The 21,820-nt window shown below is 44.2% G+C and overlaps 1 protein-coding gene and 1 non-coding gene across 2 annotated transcripts in view; both read left to right on the top strand.

Annotated features, from left to right (window-relative positions):
- Positions 1 to 1,561: 1,561 nt before the first annotated feature.
- Positions 1,562 to 21,820, top strand: part of trim9 (tripartite motif containing 9) — a gene marked incomplete at its 5' end in the record, with an annotated part of 101,625 nt that continues 81,366 nt past the window's right edge. Inside the window, 3 exons of the mRNA XM_055862534.1 lie at positions 1,562 to 1,687; positions 4,978 to 5,034; positions 6,412 to 6,534. Coding sequence (XP_055718509.1) covers positions 1,562 to 1,687; positions 4,978 to 5,034; positions 6,412 to 6,534 — 306 coding nt within the window. The remainder of the gene's footprint in view (positions 1,688 to 4,977; positions 5,035 to 6,411; positions 6,535 to 21,820) is intronic.
- trnaa-ugc (transfer RNA alanine (anticodon UGC)) lies at positions 3,692 to 3,767 on the top strand. The gene has a single exon. It is a non-coding gene; the product is annotated as a tRNA-Ala (tRNA).

Below are 21,820 nucleotides of genomic sequence, written 5' to 3'. Positions count from 1 at the left end.
GAATGTCCCCCCTGGCTATCCGTACATGATGTCTGAGTGTTGGAATGTCCCCCCTGGCTATCCGTAAATTTAAAATAAAACAAAAAATTGTGCCGTCTGATTTTCTTAATATAAGGAATTTTAAATGATTCATACTTTTACTTTTGATACTGAAGTATATTTAAAACAAAATACTTTTAGACTTTTACTCAAGTAGTATTTTACTGGGTGACTTTCACTTTTACTTTAGTCATTTTCTATTAAGGTATCTTTACTTTTACTCAAGTATGACTATGGCTACTTTTTCTACCAGTGGATATGGATGTGTCCAATACTGACCATGTTTTCTCTCTGTCCTCTGACCATGTTTTCTCTCTGTCCTCTGACCATGTTTGTCTCTGTCCTCTGACCATGTTTTCTCTCTCTGTCCTCTGACCATGTTTTCTCTCTGTCCTCTGACCATGTTTGTCTCTCTGTCCTCTGACCATGTTTTCTCTCTGTCCTCTGACCATGTTTTCTCTCTGTCCTCTGACCATGTTTTCTCTCTGTCCTCTGACCATGTTTTCTCTCTGTCCTCTGACCATGTTTTCTCTCTGTCCTCTGACCATGTTTTCTCTCTGTCCTCTGACCATGTTTTCTCTCTGTCCTCTGACCATGTTTTCTCTCTGTCCTCTGACCATGTTTTCTCTCTCTGTCCTCTGACCATGTTTTCTCTCTCTGTCCTCTGACCATGTTTGTCTCTGTCCTCTGACCATGTTTTCTCTCTGTCCTCTGACCATGTTTTCTCTCTCTGTCCTCTGACCATGTTTTCTCTCTCTGTCCTCTGACCATGTTTTCTCTCTCTGTCCTCTGACCATGTTTTTTCTCTCTGTCCTCTGACCATGTTTTCTCTCTGTCCTCTGACCATGTTTTCTCTCTCTGTCCTCTGACCATGTTTTCTCTCTCTGTCCTCTGACCATGTTTTCTCTCTCTGTCCTCTGACCATGTTTTCTCTCTGTCCTCTGACCATGTTTTCTCTCTGTCCTCTGACCATGTTTTCTCTCTGTCCTCTGACCATGTTTTCTCTCTCTGTCCTCTGACCATGTTTTCTCTCTGTCCTCTGACCATGTTTTCTCTCTGTCCTCTGACCATGTTTTCTCTCTCTGTCCTCTGACCATGTTTTCTCTCTCTGTCCTCTGACCATGTTTTCTCTCTCTGTCCTCTGACCATGTTTTCTCTCTCTGTCCTCTGACCATGTTTTCTCTCTCTGTCCTCTGACCATGTTTTCTCTCTGTCCTCTGACCATGTTTTCTCTCTGTCCTCTGACCATGTTTTCTCTCTGTCCTCTGACCATGTTTTCTCTCTGTCCTCTGACCATGTTTTCTCTCTCTGTCCTCTGACCATGTTTTCTCTCTCTGTCCTCTGACCATGTTTTCTCTCTCTGTCCTCTGACCATGTTTTCTCTCTCTGTCCTCTGACCATGTTTTTTCTCTCTCCTCTGACCATGTTTTCTCTCTATCCTCTGACCATGTTTGTCTCTCTGTCCTCTGACCATGTTTGTCTCTCTGTCCTCTGACCATGTTTTCTCTCTGTCCTCTGACCATGTTTTCTCTCTCTGTCCTCTCCTCCTCAGGGCCAGCTGTCCCAGGCCCTCAACATCCTGTCAGACCGAGCTACAGAAGCCAAAGAGTTCCTGGTTCAGCTGAGGAACATGGTGCAGCACATCCAGGTACACACTGTACTGCCTACACTGTCATAATGTGCATCACAAATGGCACCCTATTCCCTATTAAAGGGCACTACTTTCATCAGGGTACATCAGTCTGGTCAAAAGTAGTGCCCTATATAGGGAATAGGGGGCCATTTGGGACGCAGCCCAAGTCGCTCCTCTCGCCGTTACAAGCATCTCCCTCTACTCCCATAGCCACTCATAGCCCCTCCCACATGCCGTCCTAAACCCCTCCTACACGTTCACCCAGTCATAGCTCCTCCCCTCATGTCATCCTTTAGGAACTGTAGCTTACTGATAGGTACAGAACAGTTAACCTGTGAACTTTGCCTCAAGAGTCACCCGGCAACAGTAGCTAGAAGATATAGTATGGTGACACTCTGATACAGATAGATATAGTACAGTGACACTCTGATGCAGATAGATGTAGTATGGTGACACTCTGATACAGATAGATATAGTACAGTGACACTCTGATGCAGATAGATGTAGTATGGTGACACTCTGATACAGATAGATATAGTACAGTGACACTCTGATGCAGATAGATATAGTATGGTGACACTGATACAGATAGATGTAGTATGGTGACACTCTGATACAGATATATATAGTATGGTGACACTCTGATACAGATAGATATAGTACAGTGACACTCTGATGCAGATAGATGTAGTATGGTGACACTCTGATACAGATAGATATAGTATGGTGACACTCTGATACAGATAGATATAGTACAGTGACACTCTGATGCAGATAGATATAGTATGGTGACACTCTGATACAGATAGATGTAGTACAGTGACACTCTGATGCAGATAGATATAGTATGGTGACACTCTGATACAGATAGATATAGTACAGTGACACTCTGATGCAGATAGATGTAGTATGGTGACACTCTGATGCAGATAGATATAGTATGGTAACACTCTGATACAGATAGATATAGTATGGTGACACTGATGCAGATAGATATAGTATGGTAACACTGATACAGATAGATATAGTATGGTAACACTCTGATGCAGATAGATGTAGTATGGTGACACTCTGATACAGATAGATGTAGTATGGTGACACTCTGATACAGATAGATGTAGTATGGTGACACTCTGATGCAGATAGATGTAGTATGGTGACACTCTGATGCAGATAGATATAGTATGGTGACACTCTGATACAGATATATATAGTATGGTGACACTCTGATACAGATAGATATAGTATGGTGACACTCTGATACAGATAGATATAGTATGGTGACACTCTGATACAGATAGATGTAGTATGGTGACACTCTGATGCAGATAGATGTAGTATGGTGACACTCTGATACAGATAGATATAGTATGGTAACACTGATACAGATAGATATAGTATGGTAACACTGATACAGATAGATATAGTATGGTAACACTCTGATACAGATAGATATAGTATGGTGACACTGATGCAGATAGATATAGTATGGTAACACTGATACAGATAGATATAGTATGGTAACACTGATACAGATAGATATAGTATGGTAACACTCTGATACAGATAGATATAGTATGGTGACACTGATGCAGATAGATATAGTATGGTAACACTGATACAGATAGATATAGTATGGTGACACTGATGCAGATAGATATAGTATGGTGACACTCTGATGCAGATAGATGTAGTATGGTGACACTCTGATACAGATAGATATAGTATGGTAACACTGATACAGATAGATATAGTATGGTGACACACTGATACAGATAGATATAGTATGGTGACACACTGATACAGATAGATATAGTATGGTGACACTCTGATACAGATAGATGTAGTACAGTGACACTCTGATGCAGATAGATATAGTATGGTGACACTCTGATACAGATAGATATAGTATGGTGACACTGATACAGATAGATGTAGTATGGTGACACTCTGATACAGATAGATATAGTATGGTGACACTCTGATGCAGATAGATGTAGTATGGTGGCCCCGTATGGTGGCCCCGTGTGGCTCAGTTGGTAGAGCATGGCGCTTGCAACGCCAGGGTTGTGGGTTCGATTCCCACGGGGGGCCAGTACAAAAAAAAAAAAAAAAAAAAAAAAAAAAAAAAAAGTATGGATGTATGTACTTGTAAGTCGCTCTGGATAAGAGCGTCTGCTAAATGACTTAAATGTAAATGTAAATGTAATGTATGGTAACACTGATACAGATAGATATAGTATGGTGACACTCTGATACAGATAGATATAGTATGGTGACACTCTGATACAGATAGATGTAGTATGGTGACACTCTGATGCAGATAGATATAGTATGGTGGCACTCTGATGCAGATAGATATAGTATGGTGACACTCTGATACAGATATATATAGTATGGTGACACTCTGATGCAGATAGATATAGTATGGTGACACTCTGATGCAGATAGATATAGTATGGTAACACTGATACAGATAGATATAGTATGGTGACACTCTGATACAGATAGATATAGTATGGTAACACTCTGATGCAGATAGATGTAGTATGGTGACACTGATACAGATAGATGTAGTATGGTGACACTCTGATACAGATAGATATAGTATGGTGACACTCTGATACAGATAGATATAGTATGGTAACACTCTGATGCAGATAGATATAGTATGGTAACACTGATACAGATAGATATAGTATGGTGACACTCTGATACAGATAGATATAGTATGGTAACACTCTGATGCAGATAGATGTAGTATGGTGACACTGATACAGATAGATGTAGTATGGTGACACTGATGCAGATAGATATAGTATGGTAACACTGATACAGATAGATATAGTATGGTGACACTGATACAGATAGATGTAGTATGGTGACACTCTGATACAGATAGATATAGTATGGTGACACTCTGATGCAGATAGATGTAGTATGGTGACACTCTGATACAGATAGATGTAGTATGGTGACACTGATACAGATAGATGTAGTATGGTGACACTCTGATGCAGATAGATGTAGTATGGTGACACTGATACAGATAGATGTAGTATGGTAACACTGATACAGATAGATATAGTATGGTGACACAGTGGATGATACAGAGTTAAGCTGCTGGTCCGACAACAGGGTTAGAAGAGATTATAGAATTAGAATGAGTAGAACGTTGGTCCCCGTTCAGGTCAATGATGTCATAACTGGTGGACCTTCTGGTGGCCATTTTGACTGTCCTCATAGCATTATATTTCTATCAGTTAGATCAGATGTCCAAGCTGACTCCTTTTCTTGTCACACAGCCCACTGATGGTCCAGGGAGACCCTTACTCGTGACATCAGGGTGGGGAACACTGAAGGTGAGGAGGAGGAGGAGGAGTGGAGAAGAGAATTGGAATTGGGTTGGGTGGCCATAGTTGAGGTTAATACTATATAATAATACACACCGAGGAACACCGTAGAACACCGAGGAACACCGTAGAACACCGTAGAACATGTATTCAACTGGTGGTGGTACCTCACCTTGATGGAACCAGTAGATCTCAAAACGTGTTTCACTACACTTGTTTCTTCCATCTGTTCGACAGAAGTTCTGGTTAACATTAAGTGTAATTACAAAGAGTCTTCATTTAGTCTCTAAAAACTACAAATAGTCTTCATTTAGTCTCTAAAAACTACAAATAGTCTTCATTTAGTCTCTAAAAACTACAAATAGTCTTCATTTAGTCTCTAAAAACTACAAATAGTCTTCATTTAGTCTCTAAAAACTACAAATAGTCTTCAAATAGTCTCCAAAAACTACAAATAGTCTCCAAAAACTACAAATACTTTTCATATAGTCTCCAAAAATGACAAATAGTCTCCAAAAACTACAAATAGTCTTCAAAAACTACAAATAGTTTTCAGATAGTCTCCAAAAATGACAAATAGTCTCCAAAAACTACAAATACTTTTCATATAGTCTCCAAAAACTTCAAATACTTTTCATATAGTCTCCAAAAACTACAAATACTTTTCATATAGTCTCCAAAAACTACAAATACTTTTCATATAGTCTCCAAAAACTACAAATAGTCTCCAAAAACTACAAATAAATAGTCTTCATATAGTCTCCAAAAATGACAAATAGTCACCAAAAACTACAAATCGTTTTTCATATATTCTCCAAAAACTATAAATAGTCTACAAAGACTACCAATAGTGTTTCCCCATGACTGTTCCTTCCCCAGTAGTCTGCCATCTTTCCCCCACTCCTATTTAAATGTCGTCAGCATGGCAGTCTGCCTCCGGTCTGGCATGACATTCACACTGATGGAGACACAGTGTACCGTGATCTCTACCATGTTGTCAGTGCTTCATTTCTGTTGATGTTTTTCAGTGATCAGGCCCTGTATGTATCAAGCGTCTTGGAATAGGTGTGCTGCTCTAGGATCAGCTAACCTCTTGTCCATGTAATCTTATTCATTGTGACTAAAAAAGGTAGAACTGATCCTAAATCAGCACTCTTACTAGGAGACGCTTGATACGTACCGCCTCACATTTTCTGTCTGTCTGGTGAGTTTGCGTGTTTTTTTTTTTAACATAGGAATGATGCATATTAGTCCTCATGCCTGTTTTTATGGTTTCATTAAAGTCTAATGCACACTGCCTTGTGTTCCAGCTGTCTGTCTGTCTCTCTGCCTATCTGTCTATCTTTTCTTTATATCCGTCTGTCTAACTGTCTGGCTGTCCTGCAGGAGAACGGCGTGGAGTTCGAAGCCTGTCTTGTGGCGCAGTGTGACGCCCTCATCGACGCCCTGAACCGACGCAAGGCCCAGCTGCTGACCCGTGTCAACAACGAGCATGAGCACAAGCTGAAGGTGAGCCACCATTTTGAATCAAGCCCAGGGGACTTCCTGCCTGCGGGGTTAGCAATGATAAAGGAATGAATGAATGAATAGTAAATAGGCAGAGTTATGCATAAGTTGAAGGTGATCTTGGCTGAGTCCCAATTCTCCACACTTTTCCAAAAGTGTGCACTTGTACACTCCCCGTCATAGATTTAAAAGTATACGATTGTTATAAGCATTGGGCTCCGTGCAAGAACGTGTGCCAGTGTGGAGACTCAGGCTGCAGCCCTGAGCTGCTATGCAGGACCATCTTGGCTCACTTGACGTAATCCCTTCTGCTCCTTGGGAAGGTCACAGGTTACCCACAAACTTCGTCCAGCGTTATGTGGTTTTCCTTCTTCTTTCAGGACACGGGCAAACCTGCCTACCGGAGAATTCAGTCATGAATATCAAACAGATAGAATTATGCATCCATGTATTTATTCTTTATTTATTCTTTATTTGTTCTTTATTTGTTCTTTATTTGTTCTTTATTTATTCTTTATTTATTCTTTATTTATTCTTTATTTGTTCTTTATTTGCACAACATACATAATGAACATGCACTCTCTCTCTCTCAATTCAATTCAAGGGGGTTTATTGGCATGGGAAACACATGTTAAAATTGCCAAAGCAAGTGAAGTAGATAATAAACAAAAGTGAAATAAACAATCAAAATGAACAGTAAACATTACACTCACAGAAGTTCCTAAAGAATAAAGACATTTCAAATGTCCCTCTCTCTCTCCGTCTCCCTCTCGCTTTCTCTCCGTCTCAGTCTCCCTCTACCCCTCTCCTTCTCTCTCTCTCTGCTCTCTCCCTCTCTCTGCTCTCTCTCTCTCTCTCCCTCTCCCCCTCTCTCTCTCTCTCACACACACACACACACACACACACACACACACACACACACACACACACACACACACACACACACACACACACACACACACACACACACACACACACACACACACACACACACACACACACACACACCAAGCCTGTTCCTCTCCTCTGGTCCTTGAGACAGTATCGTTCGGTAACACTAGAGGCAACCATCTCCATGACAACCAGGACGTAGCGACGTGCAGAACTTGTTATTTTTTTAAGCAGTGTGTGGAGGCGTGAAGCCCTCAATAACATAATAACTACTTCTCAAATGGAACCCCCATTATGACTTCATTACTCTCTCTCTTTCTCTCTCTGTCTAGCTCTCTTCCTCTCCCCCTCTCTCTCTGTCTCTCCTTCTCTCTCTCCCTCTCCCTTTCTGCCATTCTCTCTCTGCTCCCCCATTCTCTCCAATTCTTTCTCTCTCACAAATTGTCTCTGCTCTCTTTCTTTCTCTCACTCTTTCTCTATCGCTCTCTCTCCTTTTCACTCTCTCTTTCTCTTGTCATTCCATCAGGATAGATGGGGGTTTGTTAAAGACTGTCATTAAAGATGGAGACAGGCAGAGAGAAAATAGGCAGTTTTTACTGGCACTGGGGGTCCCCCCTCCTTCTCCACTCTTCTCCTCTCCTCCCTCCTCCTCCACTCTTCTCCTCTTCCTCTCCTCCCTCCTCCTCCACTCTTCTCCTCTCCTCCCTCCTCCTCCACTCATCTCCTCTCCTCCCGTCCTTCTCTTCTCCTCTTTTCCCACCCCTCCCCTACTCCTTCTCCTCCTCCCCTGTGGCCATCAACACTAGGCTACTAGTCGTTCCCTCTCTCCTCTTACCCAGTGTTACAGAGGGAATGGGCTCAGTGTCCTTTCATTGGTCCTTCCAGCCGGATGTCTGATGGATAGAAATTATCATAGTCATCTGGGAAAGACGGAGGCTGAGTCACAAATGACACCCTATTCCCTAGTGTAGTGCCCTATATAGTGTGGTGTAGTGCCCTATATAGGGAATAGGGTGCAATTTGGGACGCAGGCAGAGAGTAGCAGGATGGCGGGACGCAGCCAGAGAGTAGCAGGATGGCGGGACGCAGCCAGAGAGTAGCCGGATGGCGGGACGCAGCCAGAGAGTAGCCGGATGGCGGGACGCAGCCAGAGAGTAGCCGGATGGCGGGACGCAGCCAGAGAGTAGCCGGATGGCGGGACGCAGCCAGAGAGTAGCCGGATGGCGGGACGCAGCCAGAGAGTAGCCGGATGGCGGGACGCAGCCAGAGAGTAGCCGGATGGCGGGACGCAGCCAGAGAGTAGCCGGATGGCGGGACGCAGCCAGAGAGTAGCCGGATGGCGGGACGCAGCCAGAGAGTAGCTGGACGGGATTACAGAAAACCCACAGAACTGGAAATGGAGATTCATTTTCCAATGTTATACACCTTCTGAGTGTTAATCAATACGTTGAAAAGAAAAAGCAATGTCATGATGAGTAGACTATCTTTATTGGTAAACAGACTGCACTGCCCACTGGGTACTGCAGCAGTGACATAGCAATTACAACAGAGAGAGAGAAAACAGAAAGCTGTTAAGTAGGGGGTGGGGGGGATGAGTAGTGGGGTGGGGGGAAGAGGGAGGTCTGAGGAGGGAGGGCTGAGTAGGGGGGGAGAAGAGGGAGGGCTGAGTATTGGGGTGGGGGGAAGAGGAAGGGGTGAGTAGGGGAGGGGGGTGGGTGGGAAGAGGGAGGGGTGAGTAGTGGGGTGGGGGGAAGAGGGAGGGGTGAGTAGGGGAGGGGGGGGGCTGAGTAGTGGGTTGGGGGGAAGAGGGAGGGGTGAGTAGGGTGGTGGGGGGAGGGAGGGCTGAGTATTGGGGTGGGGGGAAGAGGGAGGGGTGAATAGGGGGAGGGGGGAAGAGGGAGGGCTGAGTAGTGGGTGGGGGGAAGAGGGAGGGCTGAGTAATGGGGTGGGGGGAAGAGGGAGGGCTGAGTAGGGGAGGGGGGTGGGTGGGAAGAGGGAGGGGTGAGTAGTGGGGTGGGGGGGGGCTGAGTAGTGGGGTGGGGGGAGGGAGGGGTGAATAGGGGGGAGGGGGGAAGAGGGAGGGGTGAGTAGTGGGGTGGGGGGAAGAGGGAGGGGTGAGTAGTGGGGTGGGGGGGAGAGGGAGGGGTGAGTAGGGGAGGGGGGTGGGTGGGAAGAGGGAGGGGTGAGTAGTGGGGTGGGGGGGGGAGGGCTGAGTAGTGGGGTGGGGGGAAGAGGGAGGGGTGAGTAGTGGGGGTGGGGGAAGAGGGAGGGGTGAGTAGTGGGGGTGGGGGAAGAGGGAGGGGTGAGTAGTGGGGGAAGAGGGAGGGGTGAGTAGTGGGGGTGGGGGAAGAGGGAGGGGTGAGTAGTGGGGTGGGGGGAAGAGGGAGGGGTGAGTAGTGGGGTGGGGGGGAGAGGGAGGGGTGAGTAGGGGAGGGGGGCGGGTGCGAAGAGGGAGGGGTGAGTAAGGGAGGTGGGTGGGTGGGAAGAGGGAGGGGTGAGTAGTGGGGTGGGGGGAAGAGGGAGGGGTGAGTAGGGGAGGGGGGTGGGTGGGAAGAGGGAGGGGTGAGTAGTGGGGTGGGGGGAAGAGGGAGGGTTGAGTAGTGGGGTGGGGGGAAGAGGGAGGGGTGAGTAGTGGGGTGGGGGGAAGAGGGAGGGTTGAGTAGTGGGGTGGGGGGGAGGGAGGGCTGAGTAGTGGGGTGGGGGGAAGAGGGAGGGTTGAGTAGTGGGGTGGGGGGAAGAGGGAGGGGTGAGTAGTGGGGTGGGGGGAAGAGGGAGGGTTGAGTAGTGGGGTGGGGGGGAGGGAGGGCTGAGTAGTGGGGTGGGGGGAAGAGGGAGGGGTGAGTAGTGGGGTTGGGCTGAGTAGTGGGGTGGGGGGAAGAGGGAGGGGTGAGTAGTGGGGGTGGGGGAAGAGGGAGGGGTGAGTAGGGGAGGGGGGTGGGTGGGAAGAGGGAGGGGTGAGTAGGGGAGGGGGGTGGGTGGGAAGAGGGAGGGGTGAGTAGGGGAGGGGGGTGGGTGGGAAGAGGGAGGGGTGAGTAAGGGAGGGGGGTGGGTGGGAAGAGGGAGGGGTGAGTAGTGGGGTGGGGGGAAGAGGGAGGGGTGAGTAGTGGGGTGGGGGGAAGATGGAGGGGTGAGAAGTGGGGGGGAGGAAGAGAGATGAGAGGGGGAGGATGTTAAAGTGTGTCTGTTAAACAGGAAGCCGGTTGTCAGCAGTGAGAAGAGAAGCACCTCTTGGAGCAGTACCAGGCCTCTGCAGGGGAGTGGATGGATCCAGACTCTGACACAGTGCGTTTGGGTGTTCATGTGCGTGTGGTGATTACATAGCAGTATACCCATAGAGATCATATTCAATTACTATGTCATAATCCCTCAAAGTTCCAGAATGAGGTGAAAATGGCAGCCATCTTGGTCAGGGAGAAATCCAAACCAGTCTAATTGGAATGAATGGCAGCCATCTTGGTCAGGGAGAAATCCAAACCAGTCTAATTGGAATGAATGGCAGTAGAGGGATAGTCCTGATTTTACTTCAACTGGAGAAAAGTAAGGCATGTGATACATTAGAAATATAAAATAGAATTATTGTCAACCTAAAATAGTGTCATATAATTATAAATACAGTTGATGATAATACTGGTTTAAGACCAATTTTCTGTATAAATAGCCTCACATAAAATATATGTGCCCCACCACCTAATATATATGTAGCAACATTTGAAATTATATTTTTTACAACATTAGAGACTCAGAGCTAGAAATGGTATATCATACACTGCAGTTGAGGAACAATGAGAAAGTCATTCTGGTTTGAAAGTTGATAAACTTGTATAAACCCCACTTTTGAGAAAATGGCCCGTGAATGTTTTGGTACACCTGCTGGAGAGCTCTTCTTTGTTTACACCCATTCAGCATCGTTCACACCCTCTAAAGCTTTAGCCCCACCCATCTCTTTAAGGATTCACTGTGTATTAAACAACCAAAGGTTTCAAGACTAAAAGTGATGAAAGTAGTAGCAAAACGTAGTAGTAAAAATGGACTTTATCTGGTCCTTGGCCTTTATCCTAATCTGACTTTGGTGCAGGTCATGTTGTTCTTCACAGTACTGTCTCTGGTAAACACACACTATATCAAATACAATCTAAGTTTATTTGACACATGCGCAGGATCCAGAAGGTGTAAACGGTACAGTGAAATGGTTACTTGCATAGTGGAGTCTTTTTGTTTAGACATGTAGCTAGCTAGCTAAATAATGAACCATTATCCCAACTCTAATCCCGCGTTCAAATCAGCTGGGAACTCAAACAGGGAAAAATCTATTTGAACGGTCATCCAACTCGGAATTCCAACTCGGGGCCCCTTTCTAGAGCTCCTACACAGATCATACACGTAACGTTAGCTAGCGAGCTTGCCAGCTAACGTTAGCTATACACAGATCATACATGTAACGTTAGCTAGCGAGCTTTCCAGCTAACGTTATCTATACACAGATCATACATGTAACGTTAGCCATTGAGCCAGCCAGCTAACGTTAGCTATACACAGATCATACATGTAACGTTAGCTAGTGAGCCAGCCAGCTAACGTTAGCTATACACAGATCATATATGTAACGTTAGCTAGTGAGCCAGCCAGCTAACGTTAGCTATACACAGATCATACATGTTAGCTAGTGAGCCAGCCAGCTAACGTTATCTAGCTAGTTAACAGTACGTTTTAACTTGCAATGAAAACGACTTTCTGACCAAATGTGTGTTTTATACAACAGCCTTCTTTCTGTGTTCTCTTTTCGGACTCTTTCTGCATTTGGCGATCATCTCTCTGCTTCCACTGATTTCAAAACTCACGTCAACTTCTTCTGTGACAACGACACCGTTTCTCCCCCCACCATTGTCATCAGAAGACTCTACAATGTCTGGTTCAAAGGAAATGTTTTTACGTAAATCAGGGATTATCTCATTGTCTTGATTCATTTTCAGAGTCCGAGAGAGTAAGCACGGCACGGTCATCTTCCAGAAAGTAGTCTATCACAACGTTTTCCCACTGAACTGTCACGAAGTGGATGAGCAGCAGGTGGCTGGAGTGTTTGTGAGAGAGAAAATATAGTGTTTTGGAGGTTTATTTGATTCACCGAGCTTCAAACTGCCTCTGGAAGCAACATCAGTACAAGAAGTGTTCGTCTCGATCTTCCTGCGTTGTATTGATAAAGTGGAGAACTCGTTACGCTATCAATGCTGCAGGTGTTGTATATACCTCGCCCTGTCCCCGGATGAAGTCGAACACCCTGACCTTCAGGGCGACAATTGCCTGCTCACGGAGGGCTACAGAGAAGAAAATAGCTGAGGCTACTGGGAAAGCCAAGACCTGCGATTTTCGTTTTCCTCTACTTCGAGGGTCGTGCATCGCGCTGAGCTGATGGGAGTCTCACCTTCAGGCAGGCTATCTTTGGTGGAATGGCTGCTGCTCGGAAGTGATCGCTCACCGACGGAGAATGGCGTTGGCGGGACCTTTGTAGCTGAATCGCAGGATGATCCTCTCCTGGACCTGACTAGCCGGACAGGGAGACACGTCACGCCGTTCATCGCGGAAGTCGATGGCGGCGTCCTCCACTTTCTGAGCCCTCTGCAGTCACGGGATTCATGAATGGGACATCGAATGGGACATTCACGATGCCGACATCGAAAAACTTTGCTGCTCTGGAGCCTGATGTCCCATCTTCTCGTGGAGAGCCGGAGGTTCCTTCCGTAACGTTATGATGGTATCGCCGGGGTCTAAGGTGGGCTCTGCTTCACCGGGTCTACGGTGGGCTCTGCTATTCCTGTCATTTGTGGGGGGGGGGCGAGTTAGAGGAGCCCCTGATGGGGTTAAGGTTGGGCTGAGGGCTCTGGCTCGAAATGAATAACAGCCATCAACCATTATTTTTGGAAGCTCCATGGTTAGATTGGTGGAAGTCCGAATTACCCGTACACTTTGTTTTCCTGGAGCTAGGGTATTAGATTTGTCAGAAGTCATGCCCACCATCAAGAAACAGATTCCTGATCTGAAAACAGTTATGTTGCATATTGGGTCTAATGATATTATGCGTGTGAAATCTGTAAAGCTAAGATACTCTTGGAGAATGCTCAGAAATTAGCAGAACATATAATTGTCTCTGGCCCAATTCCATCTCCTCGCCGTTGTGGGACTGAGAGTTTTAGCTGGCTTTGGTCTCTTCACCAGTGTCCAATGTCCTTCGACGACAAATTTTGACTCCTTCTGGAATAGGCCTGGCTACTTTGTGGAAGACTGAATTCACCTGGGTGAAAATGGCTCCCGGCTGTTGTCATCATATATTGGAAAGGTTCTTGCTCAACTAAATAGATGTGAGGACAATATTATCATTACATGTAAGTCATTTTTCGCCAACTCTTCTTTAGTCTCTATGAGAGTTCAACATGTTGTATCTGAAAGTGGTGACATAATGGTGTTCACCGGAGAAATGTAATTGCTATTTCTACTTTGTATTATTCTCCTAATAGGTATAATCCAATATTTGAGTCTCCTGTTGTTCTGAAATTTCAAAGTAATCTGCCTTGTATTGAAACTGTGTGATTTTAAATGCAGAAAAGGTTTGAAATGTTTTACATCTTATAACAGTCGTAGTTTATTACCTAAAATTGATCATGTCAATATCTGGGTCTCTCATCCCTGATGTTTTTATTCCATCTGAAACCTGAGGTTTCTATGGATGGTTGCAATGTGTTCAGGGCTGATAGGAAAGGCAAAGGTGGTGGTGTTGCTATTAACACAAGGAATCTTCTTTCTGTGTCTCTGTTAAAGGCAACCTCCAGTCCGAAACGGTTTGAATTGTTGGGTTTAAGTCTTCAGTTCAAACTCAAACTCAAGAACAACAGTTATAGGAATCTATCGCCCACCCTCCGCCAAGAAGTGTGTACTAAACAAACTCACTGATTTTAATTGCCATCTTTACGACACCCAGAGGTGTTGATCGCTGGAAATTTTAATCTTGCATGGGGAATGCAGGATGCTGACTGTGTTTTAAAGGATTTTTGTACTAATCTAAATTTTGACCCAGCTGATTACAAAGCCTACTCGTCCAAACTTAAAGTGCCAAAAATAAATCGACTTTGATTGACAAACATGCTGGGAGTGGGGTAATTGTTTTTGGATATTAGTGACCGCTGTCCCATGCCTAGATCCACACCTCGTTTTATCAACAAGAGAAATTTAAACATTTCAATGAACAGGCCTTTTTTTGTGACCTTTATTTTGATGACTTTGATTGTATTGCATCTAGACTTGACCCAGAGTTGTCTCTGAAACACTTCTCAAATGTTTTCAATTGTATTGTAGATAAATATGCTCCCGTTAAAAAACGGAGAATTAAAAATAGGCCTTGTCGTTGGTTCAGTCCAAAGCTATCTGACATCGTACACAACAGAGATGCTGCCAGGGCCAAAGCTAGATTCACAGACTCAGGCCCAGACAGGCCCAGTCTTTCAGGCGATTTGAGAAATGTGTGTAAAAACTAGTTTAAAAAAAGCAAAATCAGATTATTATGTTAATACACTATCTGAATGTACAGGGAACCCAGCAAAAAATGTGGAAAGCTGTTACGTCACTGAAGTGTTGTGTCTCTTCTTCTCTCCCCCAATAAATTAATTTAGACTCTGGCCCTATTACTGACAAAATGGATATCATTAATGCATTTAATCCCCATTTGATCTCTGCAGGCTTTATATTTGAATGTATTTTAAAGGCAGCTCTTGAAAAGAGTCGTTTGTTGGTGGTGAAAATCTATTGAATGACACTGAAAATGATCATTAGGAGTTTTATTTTACCTACTAGGCTTGTTATTTAACAATTGTATTCATATTTACAGATGGCATACACATTTGATATTAAGGCACATGAAAGGTCACATGTTTTTACTCCTTTTTCTCCCCAATTTCGTGGTATCCAATTGGTAGTTAGTCTTGTCTCTTCGCTTCAACTCCCGTACGGACTCGGGAGAGGCGAAGGTCGAGAGCCATGCGTCCACCGAAACACGACCCAACCAAGCCGCGCTGCTTCTTAATAACACAACGCCCACTTAACCCAGAAGCCAGCTGCACCAATGTGTCAGAGAAAACACAGTACACCTGGTGACCGTGTCAGCGTGCACTGCGCCCTCCCCGCCACAGGAGTCGCTAGTGCACGATGGAACAAGGACATCTCTGCCGGCCAAACCCTCCCTTAACCCGAACGACGCTGGGCCAATTGTGCGCCGCCCCTTGGGTCTCCCGGTCTGGACTCGAACCCAGAATCTCTAGTGGCACAACTATTTATTTTTTATTTATTTTTATTTCACCTTTATTTAACCAGGTAGGCAAATTGAGAACACGTTCTCATTTACAATTGCGACCTGGCCAAGATAAAGCAGAGCAGTTCGACACATACAACAACACATAGTTACACATGGAGTAAAACAAACATACAGTCAATAATACAGTGAAAAATAAGTCTATATACAATATGAGCAAGTGAGGTGAGATAAGGGAGGTGAAGGCAAACAAAATATATATATAAATAAATAAAAATATAAAAAGGCCATGGTGGTGAAGTAAATACAATATAGCAAGTAAAAAAACACTGGAATGGTTGGTTTGCAGTAGAAGAAGGTGCAAAGTAGAGATAGAAATAATGGGGTGCAAAGGAGCAAAATAAATAAATACAGTAGGTAAAGAGGTAGTTGTTTGGGCTAAATTATAGATGGGCTATGTACAGGTGCAGTAATCTATGAGCTGCTCTGACAGCTGGTGCTTAAAGCTAGTGAGGGAGATAAGTGTTTCCAGTTTCAGAGATTTTTGTAGTTCGTTCCAGTCATTGGCAGCAGAGAACTGGAAGGAGAGGTGGCCAAAGGAAGAATTGGTTTTGGGGGTGACCAGAGAGATATACCTGCTGGATCGCGTGCTACGGGTGGGCGTTGCTATGGTGACCAGCGAGCTGAGATAAGGGGGGACTTTACCTAGCAGGGTCTTGTAGATGACCTGGAGCCAGTGGGTTTGGCGACGAGTGTGAAGCGAGGGCCAGCCAACGAGAGCGTACAGGTCGCAGTGGTGGGTAGTATATGAGGCTTTGGTGACAAAACGGATGGCACTGTGATAGACTGCATCCAATTTATTGAGTAGGGTTTTGGAGGCTATTTTGTAAATGACATCACCGAAGTCGAGGATTGGTAGGATGGTCAGTTTTACAAGGGTATGCGATGTAGTGCCATAGACCACTGCGCCACTCGGGAGACCATCCAGAAGGCATTTTTGACCCCACCCTCTCCAAAAAATTATATAAAAAAATATGTATTTTTAAATAAAATAAAAACCGTTCAAATGCCTCTCCTGTGAAGTAGTGATGTGCGACATAAGCCTAGTTTCCTGAAACGGGTCACATATATAAACAGACCATACATGTCTCAGTTTTTATTGTCTTGGAAAGCTTTGAGTCCTATCATATGATACAGTATCAGTACCTGTAGCATTTACAGCTGGTCTGTCCTGTCATCAACTGATGTCAACCAGTGGATTGAGGTGGCTGGACTGTGTTGTTTCAGTGGAATGTTGGCATATTGGCAGTTAATGGAAAAACATGTATAGAATCATTCCTATAAAACCGACAGGCTAGCTAACACACATACAGTGTAGATAAAGTCTTCAAATTCATTATTTTACATAATATCTCATCACTGCACTGGCTGACCACGGTTGACCAACTCCCTGACCAAAATGGCTGACCTTTATCCCATCGTAAGAAGGTTCATGACCATTCTAGTATTCTAATTCCTAATTCTATGAGTATAGAGGGTTGCCAGTTGACATACGACGCCCCCATGTTGGAAGACCACCGTACCAATTATTTAGACAACAGTGTGACTAACTCAAGCTGCATGATACCAGTGGCTAAAACGAGCTGATTCATCACCACGGTCCAATTAATTTCTGTGGAGTATTTGGCTGTTCTAACAAGGCAGGAGACGACAGGATTTAAAAAATAAATAAAAAATGACAGATTACCCGCAATCATAAAACCTCAAGAAGATAAGACTCAAGAAATGTCAGAAAAGCGAAGAAACCTTATTGACTGTCACTGGTAAGTCTGATCGATGTCGAGTTTAGTTGTTATGCTAACCAGGTTTAGATTAGCTCTTATGCTAACCAGGTTTAGTTCTTATGCTAACCAGGTTTAGTTCTTATGCTAACCAGGTTTAGTTTAGCTCTTATGCTAACCAGGTTTAGTTTAGCTCTTATGCTAACCAGGTTTAGTTTAGCTCTTATGCTAACCAGGTTTAGTTTAGCTCTTATGCTAACCAGGTTTAGTTTAGCTCTTATGCTAACCAGGTTTAGTTTAGCTCTTATGTTAACCAGGTTTAGTTTAGCTCTTATGCTAACCAGGTGTTAACAACAACACTAAGTTAGCCAACATTAGCTAGCTAGATAGCTTGTAGTCTAGCTATTAGCATGTGTTGCCTGAGTTAAGTTTATACCAAAGGATTGCATGCATCTATCATCATCGCATTTGTGTCACGCCCTGACCTTAGAGCCTTTTTATGTCTCTATTTGGTTTGGTCAGGGTGTGATTTGGGTGGGCATTCTATGTTCTTTATTTCTATGATTTGTGATTCTATGTTTTGGCCGGGTATGGTTCTCAATCAGGGACAGCTGTCTATCGTTGTCTCTGATTGGGAATCATACTTAGGCAGCCTGTTTTGCCACTTTAGGTTATGGGATGTTGTTTTTTTATTAGCTCTGCGTAGCCTATGAAACGTGACGTTCGTTGTTCTTTTTTTTGTTTTGTTTGGTGTTCGTATTTAATAAAGAAGCATGAACACGTACCACGCTGCACCTTGGTCTCATCCTTCCGACGAGCGTCACAACTTGAATACTAATGTAAACCTACTATTCCAAATGTAAATTGCATTGTCATAATTTAGACTATTAATGAGCGCACTATTAACGAGCGCATGAGCGCACTATTAACGAGCGTACTATTAATGAGCGCACTATTAATGAGCTCACTATTAATGAGCACACTATTAACGAGCGTACTATTAATGAGCGCACTATTAATGAGCGTACTATTAATGAGCGCACTATCAATAAGCGCACTATTAATGAGCACACTATTGACGAACGTACTATTAATGAGCATACTATTAATGAGCGCACTATTGGTGAGCACACTATTAATGAGCACACTATTAATGAGCGCACTATTAATGAGCACACCATTAACGAGCATACTATTAATGAGCGCACTATTAATGAGCACACTATTAATGAGCACACTTAACGAGCGTACTATTAATGAGCACACTATTAATGAGCGCACTATTAACGAGTGTACTATTAATGAGCGCACTATTAACGGGCGCACTATTAATGAGCGCACTATTAACGGGCGCACTATTAATGAGCGCACTATTAATGAGCGTGTAACGGATGTGTTACAAGCGCACTATTAATGAGCGCACTATGAGCACACTTAACAAGCAAACTATTAATGAGCACACTATTAACGAGCGCACTATTAACGAGCACACTATTAATGAGCACACTATTAACGAGCAAACTATTAATGAGCACACTAACGAGCGCACTATTAATGAGCACACTATTAACGAGCAAACTGTTAACGAGCGCACTATTAACGAGCGCACTATTAATGAGCGCACTATTAACGAGCACACTATTAACGAGCACACTATTAATGAGCGCACTATTAACGAGCAAACTATTAACGAGCACACTATTAATGAGCACACTATTAACGAGCAAACTATTAACGAGCAAACTATTAACGAGCAAACTATTAGTGAGCACACTATTAACGAGCGCACTATTAATGAGCATACTATTAATGAGCGCACTATTAATGAGCGCACTATTAACGAGCACACTATTAACGAGCGCATAGTGGCAGAGGCCTTTAGGTTATATCACAGACGTTTCTTTGCATGGGAAACATTGTGGCCTTTGATAAATATGTCATGCAATTCTACTACACTTCATACGAATGGAGACATTATCAGAATATTTTTTTAATACGCTGATAGCCTAGGCCTACTCTGCTGACACTGTCAACAGATCAATAACAACGACTTTGTCAGGAACGCACCCATGTAATCTAGAACTATGAAAAGGGGTCATAGCTAGAAAGGATCCAAATTAACGTCGAATGTTTTTTTGTTTGTTGGCGTTTTAGCTAACCCTAACCCAATGACAATTTGTTGAGGACTTTATTGATAAGAGGTGGGAAAAAGTTATGTCCTTGAGCTGTTATTGTCTATTAATGTTCTGTATTATGTCATGTTTCATGTTTTGTGTGGAACCCCAGGAAGAGTAGCTGCTGCTTTCACAATAGCTAATTGGGATCCTAATAAAATACCCTCAAAAATGTATGGACAATGTAGCAATGTAGCATAGGACAAAGGCCTCAATGGGATAGGACAGCCTCCTGTGTTGACTATTGGTTTTTCCAGCCCAACAATAGCATTAATCTTTATATGACACTAAAACACCTGAATGAATTTAGAGTCCTGGTGCTATAGGTGACCTGAAGAAGTGATATTCTAACATCAGGTGCGATTCTCATTTGTTTATGTAGGGTAGGTTCACCAGCTGAGCTAAATCAAGACACCCATGTCAACTGGATTCCCCCTGTGAAGATGAGCAATGGTGCTGCAGCAACAGATTCTACCTCTACTTTGACCTTTTCCAGATATGACAAGAGACTCCTTCAGTTATACAACATGGTTGTTATATGATGTGCTTTGGTCAATCTAAATTATTCTGTTGTGCCATTTGAGTAGAGAACACCTTCACCTTGTCGTCATGACAAAAGTGCCCCCTTCAACCGTATGAATGACATAAAATATTGTTTATGATATTGTAAACATACTTCTATAGGCTATTTTGTTGTATGGGTGAAATGAAAAGTATTTTGTGTGTCATCTCTGCTTTGCCTTTCCCCGTTGTCCGTCATTGTAAAATAAGAATTTGTTCTTAACTTACTTGCCTAGTCAAATAAAAAACGTTTTTAAAAATTGAATAAAATGTATTTATTTTAGCCTACCTATTCTTTCTTTTGTTTACAATTCATACACATTTAGCATAGACAATGTAATTGTCATGGTAGTCTTAGTCAAACCATCTTCATTATCACATTGGCACCTCCAAGAGCCACTCAGACCCTTTGGTGAGAAAAGTATCTGGCATTGAACTTGGTGGTTGAGGTTGTCCGTACACTCAGTGACCATTTTATTAGGTACACACTCATCTAGTACAGGGTTGGACCCCGCTTTGTCTCCAGAACAGCCTGAATTCTGGCATTCATAGCGTTCAATCGTTACTCAATTGGTGTCAAGGGGACCTAACGTCTGCCAGGAAAACATTCCCCTCACCAGTACAGCACCTCCACCAGCCTGTACTGTTGACACCAGGTAGAATGGGGCCATGGACTCATGCTGCTTAGGCCAAATCCTGACTCAGCCATCAGCATGACGCAACAGGAACTGGGATTTGTCGGACCAGGCAATGTTTTTCCACTCCTCAGTTGTCCAGTGTTGGTGGTCGCCTGCCCACTGGAGCCTCTTCTTCTTGTTTTTAGCTGATAGGAACCCGGGGTGATCGCCTGCCCACTGGAGCCTCTTCTTCTTGTTTTTAGCTGATAGGAACCCGGGGTGATCGCCTGCCCACTGGAGCCTCTTCTTCTTGTTTTTAGCTGATAGGAACCCAGGGTGATCGCCTGCCCACTGGAGACTCTTCTTCTTGTTTTTAGCTGATAGGAACCCGGGGTGATCGCCTGCCCACTGGAGCCTCTTCTTCTTGTTTTTAGCTGATAGGAACCCGGGGTGATCGCCTGCCCACTGGAGCCTCTTCTTCTTGTTTTTAGCTGATAGGAACCCGGGGTGATCGCCTGCCCACTGGAGACTCTTCTTCTTGTTTTTAGCTGATAGGAACCCGGGGTGATCGCCTGTCCACTGGAGCCACTTCTTCTTGTTTTTAGCTGATAGGAACCCGGGGTGATCGCCTGCCCACTGGAGCCTCTTCTTCTTGTTTTTAGCTGATAGGAACCCGGGGTGGTCGTCTGCTGCAATAGTCCATCGGTGACCAGGACCGACGAGTCGTGCGTTCCGAGAAGCCGTTCTGCACACTACTGTTGTACTGCGCTGTTATTGGTCTGTTTGTGGCACGTTTCTTGCCGTTCTCCTTCGACCTCTCTCATCAACAAGCTGTTTTCAGCCCCAGGACTGCCACTGACTGGATGTTTGTAGCACCATTCTCTGTAAAACCCTCGACTCTGTTGTGCGTGAAAATCCCAGGAGAGCGGCTGTAACGGGCTTCCTCCTTCTCTTCATCCGAAGAGGAGTAGC

This window comes from Salvelinus fontinalis, chromosome 15 (genome assembly GCF_029448725.1).
Source record: "Salvelinus fontinalis isolate EN_2023a chromosome 15, ASM2944872v1, whole genome shotgun sequence".
NCBI classification, from domain to species: Eukaryota; Metazoa; Chordata; class Actinopteri; order Salmoniformes; family Salmonidae; genus Salvelinus; species Salvelinus fontinalis.
The sequence above is the reverse complement of the archived record's forward strand: the minus strand, read 5'-3'. Positions and strand labels throughout refer to the sequence as shown.